The sequence below is a fragment of the Lutzomyia longipalpis genome, chromosome 1 (genome assembly GCF_024334085.1).
Source record: "Lutzomyia longipalpis isolate SR_M1_2022 chromosome 1, ASM2433408v1".
Classification (NCBI taxonomy): Eukaryota; Metazoa; Arthropoda; class Insecta; order Diptera; family Psychodidae; genus Lutzomyia; species Lutzomyia longipalpis.
Genome location: NC_074707.1, coordinates 9,453,144 through 9,466,427, shown reverse-complemented (window position 1 = coordinate 9,466,427; position 13,284 = coordinate 9,453,144). Strand labels below are relative to the sequence as shown.

At 35.4% G+C, this 13,284-nt stretch overlaps 2 protein-coding genes across 2 annotated transcripts in view; one reads left to right on the top strand and one right to left on the bottom strand.

Moving 5' to 3' along the window:
* LOC129787507 (C2 domain-containing protein 5) overlaps positions 1–13,284 on the bottom strand; it is a 970,947-nt gene that overhangs the window by 232,150 nt on the left and 725,513 nt on the right. The window lies entirely within an intron of this gene.
* The window catches only part of LOC129787647 (cardioacceleratory peptide receptor), a 67,747-nt gene that overhangs the window by 10,807 nt on the left and 43,656 nt on the right, over positions 1–13,284 (top strand). Inside the window, exons 2-3 of the mRNA XM_055823379.1 lie at positions 9,855–10,260; positions 10,351–10,449. Of these exons, the coding sequence (XP_055679354.1) occupies positions 9,931–10,260; positions 10,351–10,449 (429 nt within the window). The 5' untranslated portion in view covers positions 9,855–9,930. The remainder of the gene's footprint in view (positions 1–9,854; positions 10,261–10,350; positions 10,450–13,284) is intronic.

Here is a 13,284-nt window from a genome sequence, read left to right as displayed (position 1 = left end):
GCAATAATAATAAATCATGTTTGGAAAACCCCAAAATTTCCAACATAAAGTTCAACCAAGAATTATTCCAATATTTGATTTTCTCTCTGTGTGAATTCAAAGGTATTTACTTTACTCCCTTCCCTCCAATATTGAGAGGAAAAAGTAACATTTCCCCTTTGAAGGTATAAAGCATAATGTGGTGACGGAGGTTTCCTGCGAAGCTTAAAATTTTGGGAAATGTGCGTTTATCACATGAAATCCAATTGATATTTTATGTTTAGTTTAATAATTCATGAAGACTTACGCAGGAGCTGTCAAAAGTACATTATGTTAAATCACATCAAAGCAACTAATTTTAATCTGAATTATTAAATCGTGCTCCTTTTTGGATTCCTCAAAAAGGGCACGAGGTTAATTAAACAAACTGATATACCTCACTTGACTTTAATACGATTAAAAGTTACTTCATTTGTAGGATGTGGTTACCTAAATATATTTAACAGAGATTGTCTACAAATTATCCTTAAAACAATGAACTTATAGAATATATCCACAGAAATATCTACCGGATATTAGCACAACTTCTCCCTTTTCCTCGAAAACGAATTAACAAAGATTTCCATGGTAATAATTTTCCAAAAAAGCCGCACAGAGCTTTCTCCCTCTCCATGCTTAAATATTTTCTCTCTATTGAGAAACGATAAAAAGACGATTTTCTATAGATTTTCCAAATTTTTCCACACACTGATTTTCCTTCTTTTGCTTTTCTTTCACCCACCCAAAAGACAAACAAGAAGATTTTCCTTCAATATTTACGATATTTCCACGATATTTTGCAGAGATAGCGTCAGTGTGTGTGGAAAAGTGTGGCATCCCCACATATTTTCCTGCTTAAAATATTAATCAATTTCCTTATTCTCAAGAACCCTCATCCGGAGGCAACCGCCACCACCCATCCCTTAGAAAGGGAAAAGATTGTCTCAAAATAGAGCAATAGAGAGTCACTCCACCCCGGAGAAAAACGTAATTTTATTCATTTTCATGTGTGAGCTTCGGATAAAATTATGGAAATGGTCGTGAATGAATGTGAATGTGCACTTAAGGGGTGGATTTAAGGACGCGGTGGGGTACGGGGAGGCAGATGAGAATGATATGCAGAAGATTCGACCCACTTCACCCCTGATACGAACTGACAGGTCCCCATTGAGTCCTGATGTGTGCCCCACAACTCCATTTTCCATGGCTAAAGCATGATGTGTAATAAACATTTGTGATAATTTTCCTCACACTCTGATGCACTTGAAATTGCTCTCAATGCTTTTGTCCTCAAGCCATACAAATCAAGCAAATTTTCCCCATTTAGAGGATTAGAATTAAATGAATTTATGTGAGAATTTTGTGGAATTGTTTTTGAGTTATTAGCCGTAGTCTGCCAACGACACGAATAAAATTAAAATAATTATGATGATAATTGTTTGAAAGACCTGAGGAAGGGGATGAAAAGAACCGAAACGTCATACACTGAGAAAAATAAGTATAAAAAAATCTCTTAACCCTTTCACGTTTTTTGGGTCATACGCTGACCCAAACGTGAAACATTTTATTTTTTCAATTATTTATGAATGTAATTGTTTTTCCATGTTACAAATGCATCAAATTCACGCATAAGGGGCCAAAAAAGACGTTCTCAGTGAGAAAAGTCCTCTAAAAAATTCATAGAATAAAAATCGCGATAAAAGTGCGGATGTTTCAATGTTTTTATGTTTCACGTTGGACGTTAAAGGGTTAAATTCTCAAACTTATTTTATTAGATCTCTTAAAAACCATGAAAATTTTGACACTGAATAAAAATCTTAATTTCGATCTTAAAAATCCCTCCCAATGCAAGCCCAAAAAGCCTAACTTGTAGACCTTTTTCCAATTATCTGCGGAAGCTCGAATTTCAAAGGGAAACGAAAGAAAAATTATGAAGAAGCGGGCTTCTTGTGGTGATTGAAGGCAAATTCGTGCCAACAGAGGCATTCTATCAATTAAAGAAAACTCATTAAAACCCATTTTCTTGCCCATGAAATTAATTGTGTGGGAAGAATTCATCACTTGCGAGTTCATTGCGAAGTGTAAAGCCGCGAACATTGTTTCCCCCTCCCCCACCTTCGTATTAATGGTTGTTTTAAATTAAAATTTATGCCTCTAATGAGTACAATAAGAGGGAATCTTAATTAACATGAAAAATGTCGAAGAGTGGGAGGTTGGAATTTTCTTGTGGGGGAGGAATTTGCAAATTTTTTAGGTCATTTGTTGCGATTTGTGAGGAACATTATTTTGGCAAATTTACCTCTTAGTGCCGGGTTAACGTAAACCACGCGTAGAGCATTAGGAAGATACTTAAGCACTCAAATATTAACCACAATATAATTGAATTATTGGTTTGCATTCATAACTAAATTTAGCTACATGCCCAGATGGTGCAGCAGAACACGCTCCGTGGATTTGTAAGATTCCAAAATAATCTCAATGAGGAATTTCTCCGTAATTTTGCAGCAAAAATGTTGAATTTTGCAAATTAATCACTCTGGCAAACGACAAAGTAATGCGATGTGAATTTGCCATAATATTTAATTACCATGATTCCCTCATTCAGCTTAGTGGATTGCAAAGGGGGGTAAAGGAGCGGAGAGAGAGAGTGGCATCGCCAAACAACCATAATAATAATATCTTCTCATGTGCGGATGGCAACACGGAAAAGTTGCGGTCAATGATCTAAAATTGAATAGGGATGTGAGACGCCTCATCTTAGGCGATGTGGCAATAAATCAAATTTTATTGTGGCACAGGGAAGCCACTATTAAAATCACCCTCCCATATATACATACATACGTATATATGAGAGATGATCTGCCCCAAGTGTCTGGTGTTTTCAATATAACTCTCCTCTCAGAAGCCATGACTCTGCATCGTATATTAATTATAATATTTGTATACCAATTCCGCATTTCTCATCTACTTTTTGTTATATTTATGGAATTATGAATGGGTTTTGATAAAGTTTTAATTGAATAACAAAAGTGCATTTTGTCAGCTGTTTCCTATTTATAGTTGTGTGGAATTTATATTATTTCATTCATAGAAAATAGTTTTGGAAGTAACAGCTATTTGTATCTGAAACCTGAATTTTCATTTGGGACGTGGACAAAATTTTGCGTTGGAAGAATTAATAAATTTAATTTAATTTCGAATAATTTTGCAGCGATTGTATGCAGAAATTTATTCTTTACGAGGTAAATTGTCGCTTCGCTCCAATTTACCTCGCCCCGCTTCGCGGGGATTTGTTGCGCTTCGCGCAAATTTTTAGAAGAGAAGAAATTTGTGACGAATTGAAATAAATTTAATGAAATATTTACTCGTTGGTAAAAACTGCCTGGTATCAGTAGTCTCTGTACCAAATTTCATCACGATCGGACAAACGGTGTAGAAATGCATAGCTGTACAGGAACGAAATCCTTTCTTTATTATATAGAGAAGATGGGCCACGCAAAAACCTCCAACAGATATTTCAAAGAGAAAAAGTGAATTTCGCACAACATTTATGGCGCCGAATTCAAAAAGTAGTCAAAAAAGCATGAATTTTATATGAGGGCTATGTGAAGGGGGGCTCTGGGGGGAAAATGAATGCCGTTGGTAAAAACCGCCTGGTATCAGTAGTCTCTGTACCAAATTTCATCACGATCGGACAAACGGTGTAGAAATGCATAGCTGTACAGGAACGAAATCCTTTCTTTATTATATAGATGGGCCACGCAAAAACCTCCAACAGATATTTCAAAGAGAAAAAGTGAATTTCGCACAACATTTATGGCGCCGAATTCAAAAAGTAGTCAAAAAAGCATGAATTTTATATGAGGGCTATGTGAAGGGGGGCTCTGGGGGGAAAATGAATGCCGTTGGTAAAAACCGCCTGGTATCAGTAGTCTCTGTACCAAATTTCATCACGATCGGACAAACGGTGTAGAAATGCATAGCTGTACAGGAACGAAATCCTTTCTTTATTATATAGATTATACCTGGAAAGTTCAATATTTAGTCTCTTCATTTTTGTGGGACTAAAGGATAAATTATTTTTTAAATTTTCCGGAAGCTTTCTTATTTATGGGGTACCTACATTCTGATACAAATCTTTTCTTTTATTTTTTAATAACTGAAAAGTTGTAAGATTTTGACAGATAGGTGTTTTTAAATGCTTATATTGCCGTTCTAGAAAAGAAAAATTAAGATTTTGCTTTTTTTTTTAGGAAAATAATCAGAAAGATCTCTGAAGAGGCTTGGAAAAGTAAATCTTCAAATATACGATTAAAAATAGAAATAAAATATCAAAATCTTGTAAGATTTTACCAAGAATACCAAAAATTTGATAACTGACGAATTATAAGAAAAGAAAAGATTTTTATCAGAATCTACCCCTATATTTAAACTTTACAATTAAAATTATACAACGCTTATTTGCTTTATTTTTGACGAGGTAAATTGTCGCTTCGCTCCAATTTACCTCGCCCCGCTTCGCGGGGATTTGTCGCGCTTCGCGCAAATTTTAGAGAAAAAAAAATTATGATGGTTTATAAGTAGATTTGGGCCACTTATCAAACCCAAAAGAAAAATTTGCAAAGAGGAGAAATCATTTTCATACAACATTTCCGGCGCCAAATTCAAAAATTCGCAAAAAATGCATGAATTTTATATAGGGGCTACCTAAAGGGGGGCTTTGGGGGGAAAATGGATACGGCCACTCGAAACCGCCTGATATAAGGAGCCTCTGTACCAAATTTCATCGCGATCGGTCAAACGGTGTAGATTTGTATAGCCGAACACGACGGAAGATTACCAACAAACAGACCTTTCTTTATTATATAGATGGAGAGCTCTCATCAAACCCAAAAGAAAAATTTGCAAAGCGAAGAAATCATTTCCATACAACATTTCCGGCGCCAAATTCAAAAATTCGCAAAAAAAGCATGAGAGTTATATGGGGGCTACCTGAAGGGGGGCTTCGGGGTAAAATGGATACGGCCACTCGAAACCGCCTGATATAAGGAGTCTCTGTACCAAATTTCATCGCGATCGGTCAAACGGTGTAGATTTGTATAGCCGAACACGACGGAAGATTACCAACAAACAGACCTTTCTTTATTATATAGATGGAGAGCTCTCATCAAACCCAAAAGAAAAATTTGCAAAGCGAAGAAATCATTTTCATACAACATTTCCGGCGCCAAATTCAAAAATTCGCAAAAAAAGCATGAGAGTTATATGGGGGCTACCTGAAGGGGGGCTTCGGGGGGGAAATGGATACGGCCACTCGAAACCGCCTGATATAAGGAGCCTCTGTACCAAATTTCATCGCGATCGGTCAAACGGTGTAGATTTGTATAGCCGAACACGACGGAAGATTACCAACAAACAGACCTTTCTTTATTATATAGATATTTTCCACTTTTCTGATGAAGTTTTTCCTATCTTTTCTTATTTTTTCATTCTTATTTGTTTTTCTGCTGTATACATACATATATCTAAATTTTATCGCCCTGAAAAATATAAAAGAATTTAAAATGAAAATCCGTTAAACATTCCTGATCTCATGACCTCTTTAAAAAAATCAAATCACAAAAAAACACTCCAAAAGAGCATAAAACATTAAAGAAAAACTATAGTACTGAAATGAATTTTCTTGTCATAAAATTTTATTCCAATCATAAATGAAAATTTTGATTAATTACAAGAGCTGTGATTCTAGTGGAAAAATACGAGCAAAAGGAAAGAATTTATTAAAAATAATACATCACAATGCGTTCATCTTTCACGCGGAAATATCAATGGGAAATTGTGTGGCATTTAGAGGTTTCTTCTGAAAATTTGCCAACAATCTTAATTGCTAACATGAATGTCATCTCTCCGCTATTGGGACATGTGTACCTATGCCAAATCTTCAAAGGAGCCATCATCGTAGCCACTCAATTGGATGTGTTTAGTAGCTAATCAAGCTTGAGAGTTTTATTGATTCTTTTCAGAAATATTCGCGGCTATGCGGCCAATTTTGCGGCGACGGCGGTTGTAAAATATGTCTCTGTGAGTAAGAGGATTAATTTCGCGATGGGAATTTTTTGCTCGCGAGAAAAATGTCACAAAAAAGTCCATTGCAGAGCCACAAATCGTCGCCACATATTCGTGGAATGTTGGGGTGGAAAATTGCACGGAAATTTGCGTGGTGTTGAACACTATAATGGGACATTCATGTTTTGGTGGCACGAGGCACTAAATGCGACATTTTTGCATTTTGAAAGACAAATTGGTTCGAATAGGAGATTAATGTTATTTTGCCTTTTTTTGCATTCCGTGAGAGACTTTTCCTTTTTATCAATTTTTATTTCAAAAAAGGTTGGGGGTTTGCGCGGCTTTGAGGGAAATTATGTGAAAAACATTGAGATTGCTAAAATTCTATCGAGTTCATGGATTTTAATTAATCTAGAGGATTTTCAATATGAATTTTATTTACTCCAATAATCCTTATCGAGGAAATTTATGTTTGAGCAAAAAGTTCAACATAGGATTTGTTGGTGGAATTCCAAGAAGCATAATTTTCAAGATAATCGGTCTAACAATATACTTTTGAGCTTCGCTAGAATCCTTGAAAGTTTCAAGAGTAGCGAGCTCTAATGTTCTTTCCTCATGAAATAGACTTGTATGATATTTCTTGAGAATCTTCACTGAAGAAGTTTATAAAAATAATTTTATTTTTTGTACTGGAGGTGATGGAAAAAAAAGAGAAGAAAATAAAGAAAACACTGAGACAGCAATACAAAAGACATGTTAAAGGTGCAATATGTAGAGCGAAGGACCTAATTGAATTGCGAAATCGTGATGCAATTGAAAATGAAATTGACTTCTTTATGGAATAAATGCGCGTTTTGCTCGTTGAAAATAGAGACGGCAGAATATAGAGAAAATTATTGAAATGATACGCCTTCAAAGGGACGATCTATTTTGTCTTCTCCTCGTATAAATATCTTCTTATGCGAATGGAAAATAGGTCAAGCGTGTGCTGAAGAAGTGTCTACATTGTGTGTGTGTATGTGTGGGGGAGTATAAGAAAAGCGGTGAGATTAAAAAAGAAAATTCGCAGAAGAAAATGCATCAAATGCTCCATGGAGAAAAATTAAATAAAAACTGGCGAACTGGTGTACTGGACAGCTCCTCCGAGACAAAAATGTGTGTACTCAAGAGAATTCCTCATGCAATAAAGAATTTTTTCCACCCACCCCCTACATTATGGCGGGTAGAGTGCATTCTCATTGAGCCGAAAAATGTCACTGAGAATAAGAAATATCGTGGGCACTTGCCGCAATCGCAAGAATAATCTCCGAGTGTTGAACATTCGAGCATGAACGTGTAATTCATTATCCTGACCGCATTTTCTTTAAATGAAATGAGAAAAGGAATAAGCAAAGGGGGGCGAATGCTCTAGACTCTTGTGAGCTTGGTTCTCAATTGCAAATTAGCAATATAAATATTTGTCCGCGGTACGCTTGAGGATCTCCCGCCCACTTTTCACGACTTGTGGTTTGGAATAGTCGTGGTTACTCGAGATGTTTGTGGGCTGAAAGGAATGACCTAATAATTTCTATTGATTTATTTCTTTTTATTATTTTTTTTTAACAATTTTAAACAAAGAGGATTCAGTCAGATCTTTCATAGCTTTTATAGTAATGGAAAAAATAAATTAGCAGATAAAATCTTGTCAAAGACGTAAATTTTAAAATTAAAAATTAACCGGTTTTCAGTTTCTGGAAAATATTCTGGATTAGAATTTTCTGAAATTGTTGATATTCTAGCAAGAAGTATAAAAAAATAAAAATATTTTTTGAAAATCATTCTCAAGTTATTTGAAATTATTGATTAATAGGAAAATATCTGGAGAATCGAAATTTTCTGGGAATGTCAAGTGCTTTTGCTAGGCTCAGGAATTTCTGGGAAACTTAAAAATTTCTAGAACAGGGTTATATCTAGGTTTAACATTACTAACTTTTATGGATATTTTGAAAAATATATATTTTTTAAATTCTTGATATCCTAAGGGAGTTATCACAATACAGCATTAAAGGCTTACATTAAATTCTGAGCAAATGGCTCAGAAAACTGACTTGAAAATCCTAAGATTTTCTGTTAGGCTCGGGAATTTCAGGGACGTATAAGAATTTCTAGAACAAGTTCATATCTAGGATTAACAGATTAGATTATAATTAGATTAGGTTAGAATTATTTTTTAAATTCTTGTTATCCTAAGACTAAGATTATGAAAATTCTTAACCATAAACTAAAGAAAATTTTGATTTTTACGTAAACTTCTGTCAAGGAACATCTAGGAATCTAAAAAAAACTCATTTTCAAGTTAAGTTTTGTGCAAAATGTATTAAAATATATACCCTGAAAGCAATTAAACAATTCTCCATCGCTACCCCGAGAGTCAACAAACTTTCAAAACAACTTGAAATATTTACAGATTGGCACGTGAAAAATTGCATACAGGACCGTCACGCAATTAAACAATTAACACATTTCAGGTCATTTGCATTGAGAAGTTTTCTTTCTTTTTTTCCATCCACGTTGCACACAATTTATTAATGCGGCAATTGGGTTTATTTTCGTATCCATGGCGGGGCGGATTTGTCATCCCAAATGGAATTAGTATTCCTTCGGTTGAAGGTGTCGGTGACACACAACATTCAATAACTTCCAGAAAATATATCTTTGCAGCATCGGGTACGCCCCCATTTTATTCAAGTTTAGAATTTTGATTTCAAATCATGCTCAAATGTTGGCTGCTTTCTGCATTTGTGCTAGAAATTGCCCTAAAGGGCTGGTATCAGAACGCACTGTGTACCAATCCCTCCTTTCCCGGTATGGCGCACAACTGGGTCAATCAAATTCCCTCCTCGAACAGATGACGCCACTTTTATCATTTAATTGTATACGATTTGCCTGACTCTTTGCATAGAATTCTCAAACATTCCCTTACATTTATGCGGGGATAAAGTCTCCAGCAGGGACGCAAATATCGAAAATTCTTCTATTGCACTACGTGAGGAAGAATTCAATTGCTTCAGGATTCATTTTCTTACTACTTCTTCGAGAAGATTGTCTTTCAATATTTGTTGGTGTTTTTTTTAAAGATAAACATTTTACTGCAATCGTGCAATGAAGATGATTTTTTTTTATTCTTCTTGGAAAATTTGGTAAAAGAAAAATGCTTTGGGGGAATGTCTTTGATCATTAGTTTCAGCTGTACTTTTTTTTCATATTGTTCATGTCTTTATGGCAAAGTCCTTTTGAAGAAATATCCTTTGTAAAATTAATTATATTGTTCGTGTCCTGTTGGAGGACTTCATCAGAATTTCCCGCAATTATTCCACGCTGTAGTTCTGGGAAGACAAAAAGCAAATCCGGAATATTTGAGGAAATCAAGTCAATTTCTCTTTATGCATTCAGTGGAATTTTAATTAACAACGTGGGGGTGGGCCACATGAGGGGGAATTTAATAAAATTCCATCATAGTTCTTCAATTTGGCCACACCACCACATATAATACATCTTGGAATTGTACGAAAAAGCCATGCACATAGCGCAAAAGCCACAATGAATGCAATTTCATTTAATTGGGTTGTAGCGCAAGAGATTGCTGAAGCATTCTCACCATTTCAAGGAGATTGGATTTTGAGGCTGTCAAAGAGTGTCTGTATGTGTTGTCCGAAAACCCCCGCACATCAAATAAGTAGGTACAACTCAAGAGATTTGCTACACACCATGACCCCACATGTACTTTGCAGATTTCTCCCAAATATATACTTACATAATCGACACGATAAGTGGTGTCGGAAGTGGCAAAAGGGTTGAGATGGCACCATGGTACCAATGTTACTGCGGACAACACTCCGCCAGCAGAAGCAACCCCTGTCCCGTGGAAGAGGCAAGAGAGCCATTGAATCAAGTGTCGGACCAAGACATTGCCACTCTGCAATTGATTTTGAGCTGGAAATCAATGAGGACCCCCTGGACAACATGAATTGCTCCGGAGTTGTATTTCCATCTGGCCCACTGACAAATTCAACCAATGTCACGCTGGACAGTAACCCACCCACGTCCACACCGGCATCCCTGCAAGGATGCGAGGCCGCCAATTGTGGCCTCTGCCAAACCGAGTTAAATGTCAGCTTCACGCCGGCCCTCTCGCAGGTGGGTGTGAATGATTTAAAAGCATTTTGCCATATTTGTGAGGGGTGGGATTTTGATGCTCAACCCCTTTCTCTATTCTCGCACAAACAGATCCTATTGGCACCCACATCATCTACTGGACCAATATTTACGACTGACGGGGACAATTCGACAACTGGAGAGGTCATCAATTCATTCTATTTCTATGAGGTGAGTCCCAAACTATTATTATCCTTGGCCCTTGACATAGTTTATTATTTTCAATATTTTTCTTTACAATGAAAGAAAAACGTATTTCCGGAGAAAAATGTGGGTTAGGCGGTTGGGATTTTAACTGTGAATTTTTTTCAGAAACAGCTTTTTCTTGACAATTTTCAATGGGGGAAATATCATGTGAAGGAAAAATTTAGTTGTTGTTCATTGTTTTTGAAATGAAAATTTCCTTTAAACTTTCAAATTTTTGAAAATTCTTTTTTTTTTCGAAGTTTTAGTAATTCTGTTTTCTTCAAAAAGATATTAAGAAAATAATAGAAAATTGCTTTTCGACTCGATTATTGGTGGATTATTCTTGAATCCAGAGTAGTTAAGCTACACTAACTGAGATTTCTAGATCGTATCTTACAGAAAGCGATTTTTCGAATTTTTCTCAATATTTTTTTTTATCAAAAGAGACTTTAGGAGCTTAGAACTCCTTCCGGAAGCGTCGGCAGGGAACCAGCATTTAATCCAGCTAAATTAAAACAACTATCTCCAGAGCCTTTGACGCAGTTTGCGCGTCTTTTTCAGCGGTCAGTAAAGTCAGACCACTAAGATAGTTCTTTTAATTCGGCTGGATTAAGACGCGAGTTCCCTGCCGACGCTTCCGGAAGAAGTTCTGAGCTCCTAAAGTCTCGTTTGTTATCACTTTTCGTCGGAGAAACTTGTCACATATATTTTTTATGCAAGCCTAAAAAACTTATCGCTTTTAGATATTTTTTATAACCTCAGTTAAATCTTTTGTAAATCTTCTAAACTTCCTAACGAAATATTTCAAATATAAAAAAAAACTATTTTCCAAGTATACAAATTTTCACGTGAGTTTTCGCGGTTTTTAGCACTTCATTATTCACATTTTACGCTTTTTATTTAACTTGAAATGTTTTCATGTGAAAAGATTTGGGTTTATGAGAAATTTCTTTTCATTGAAAATAATAATAAAAAATTCAAATTCACACGAAAAATGTAATAAAAAGTCTTTCTATTGAAAGATAAAATGAAAATGAAGAAATTCATCTACACAACAAAGTTATTATCCATTTTCTATTGGGAAGAATTTTTTTTTCAATAAGACGTCATAAAGCAGAAAAGTATTTTTTCATTATTATACTCGGAATAATAAAATATATATTAATATATTTTCGTGGAAAATTTGACGCCACTACTAAATATTTGTTTACTAAGAAAACGTGGCAATGATTAAGGAAAATATGGTTTGCTTCTTGAACTAATTTTGTAACAAAATACAGTGAAATTGTAGCTAATTAATTCTCAGAACAAAGAATTTTCATAAAGGATATTTTGATAGCTAGGAAACTTGTTATTATTGAATTTGATTTTGTTTATTGTGGGAATATTACCTACTAGTATTGTATAATAATCTTTTATGAAAACATTTCAAATAATATTTGATAGTGGTTTCAAAAATCAATTTCCATAAATTTGCTCAATTTCTTAAGATTTAATTTATCAGAAAAAGAAAACTAAATTAAGAATTTAAAAATTAAAAAAAAAAAGTGATAAATAATAAAAAATACAAAAAATTTTTAAATAATTTTCAACCAAAGATTGCGCACGAACTGCTATTTAAGATGATTCCTCAAATTTTAGTAATTATCCAGAAAATAAAGCTTTCACAGAAAAGCTCAAAACAACCCCTATTTTTCCGGAGTATTTTTCTCTGAGTGCAAACAACCCCCTCTGAAATATCACTTTAACAATCAAACCATTACTCTACTCAAATTTACAACCATGTTAGGGGATTCTTTATTAAAAATAATTCACATCAATTTTAGGATTTTCCTCCTTCAGCTCGTGGCACCCTCATCCCTTTTATTTCCTTTGGGTGGCATGAGGTTGCAAGAAAAAAAAGCTCACAGTCACATTGAGTATGACTTTCGCTTTCTGAAGAAAAAAAAAAAGCTCTCTTGGGGGTGTGAGAGAAAATTACTCTATTTAGCATTTTGCTCTTGTGGCAACCACCCCTGGTTGGAAATTATTTCTTTGAGAGCAGGGGGTTGGCTATATTGTCTCTTTCTGTGATTCTCACAACAATTGTTTAAAAATCTTTTCAATTGAGCTGAGTATTTTTTTTATCATGGAGCTCAATGCTCTTGTTTTCCTTCTTGTTTTCTCTATTGCTCCCGACACAGATGGGGGTGGAAAAGATTTGTGTTGTACAATGTGAAAAGGTCAGATGGAGAGAGAGAGAGAGAGATGAGTTAATGTTTGAAAGAGGAGGAAAAAAATGATCAGGAGTTTGTCTTTATGACCATCCTGTGGATGCCTGATGGGCTTTCCATTGTTATGCCCTCGCGTTCTTCCGCCACAACTTTCCATTGTTGTGTGTTCGCCCTCAAAAAGGCCAAATTGCGAGTGGATGGGTCCCCTTTCCACACCCCCTCTGTGGCATTGTGGTGTAATGAACACACGCGGAAGCCATATGGAGGGCAAACTGTTGCACACACATGCGAGAAGTGAATCCCGTAGCTGAGGGAGAGTCAATAAATTACAACCAAGTCGTTTTCAGGTGATAAAGTTGTTTGTCAATTTTGTGGTTTCGCACGTGTAATTAAAATCATTCATCGTTGCGCAATTGTTGCGGCAGCTGTTTATTGCTCCTACACGAATATCTTTAACTCAAATGATTCTCCCTCGACTCTTCATACACAATCTCCATCTCTTTCACTGAAAAGTATATTTGCACGTACTCCTTTTAGTTTGTATAGTTCAATATTAGAAAACCTGCAAGCTAAAGGAGACGTAAAGAGCTTTCTGCTAAAGTTACCG